The sequence below is a fragment of the Naegleria gruberi genome (assembly GCF_000004985.1).
Source record: "Naegleria gruberi genomic scaffold NAEGRscaffold_1219, whole genome shotgun sequence".
NCBI lineage: Eukaryota > Heterolobosea > Eutetramitea > Acrasida > Naegleriidae > Naegleria > Naegleria gruberi.
Genome location: NW_003162693.1, coordinates 1 through 1,249, shown reverse-complemented (window position 1 = coordinate 1,249; position 1,249 = coordinate 1). Strand labels below are relative to the sequence as shown.

General features: G+C 35.2%; 1 protein-coding gene across 1 annotated transcript; it reads left to right on the top strand.

Moving 5' to 3' along the window:
• Positions 1 to 205: 205 nt before the first annotated feature.
• NAEGRDRAFT_77086 (uncharacterized protein) lies at positions 206 to 850 on the top strand (the record flags this gene model as incomplete). The annotated part of the gene is made up of 1 exon (XM_002667958.1): positions 206 to 850. The coding sequence occupies one exon, from the start codon at positions 206 to 208 to the stop codon at positions 848 to 850; it is 645 nt and encodes a 214-aa protein (XP_002668004.1).
• Between the last annotated feature and the right edge of the window lie 399 nt (positions 851 to 1,249).

Sequence of the window (1,249 nt, the reverse complement as noted above, 5' to 3'; positions counted from 1 at the left end):
GTGTTGGATTTCTACTTTTTGGATTCTCTTGTTGAGATTTTGCTTGTTGGCTCTGGCTATAGTTGTGGCTTACTATGTGGGAGATAGTGAAACAGCAAGAGGATCAAATTGGTTGACCTATACACAATATCTCACCAATAATTCATTCAATGTATTTGTGGTCTATTCGTTTTTTGTAACAATTTCACACATTGCCTTCTTAGTAATGACTTCCATTCTTGCCTGCAAAGCTGGTGAAGATTCATTATTTCCCTATCTTAGCGTAATGCCACAATGGCTCATTCAGGCAATTTCTTTATATGGTAATGCATTGTGGATATTAGCTGAATTGAATTTGGTAACAGAGACAGTTGTTTCTCTCGGATATTGGGCCATTCTCGTACCAACAAGCAAACCAAGTGCTGCAAGACTAGTAACTCTTGTGAATTTAACAACCCACTTGTTCTGTTGGGTTGCCTCCATGATTGAAAACTTGAATTCGGATTTTTACTTAAAGTTTTGGCATATTTTCTTGGTGGGAATCTTTTGCCCATGTTACTTACTCTTTGTGATTGGATTGAGAGAGAGCAGCATTATTACAAGTATGCCTTATGGAGCTATATTGGATTATTATCAAGGAACATTTGCCATACTCTTTCACATGGTTTTCATACTGGCCTATTATTTCTTCTTTACCTTTTATTTTACTGTTTCAACAGTGATCAAGAAGCAACTTGCAGTTTTACTAAGTGATGACGTTATTAAGCAAGTTGCCTCTAAAAGTGAATTTATGATACATATTGGTCTATTCTACAATGGTTCTGGTGACCAACACAAGAGTCAACAAGCCAATTCCTTTGATAACCTATGAGCAGTGAACAGTAATAGACGGAAAGCCAAACTGAAATTATCTGATTTCCATGCGTTGCCCTTCTCTTCAAATATGGACCCCAGTTTGTAGTGACTCAGTGTAGTGACTTGAAAATTTAAATTCAATATTTAAATTTCAATACAAGATTAATTTTCAATCTGATCCTATCCTCTCTATATTTTGACATTTTTCATTATTTAATACTGATTGATATTAAATAATAATAATACCAATAATTGCGTATGTGCTTAATGGCAAAGATGACCAATCATCCATATTTGAACCTTATTGTCATTTATGTCAGTAGAGGAGCTTGTACCAGCTCGTCTCGTTTTGGATGTAATCTACTGCCAGGCACATAAGCGCAAACAAACAACTTTTTGAAGCTTCTATAACAAA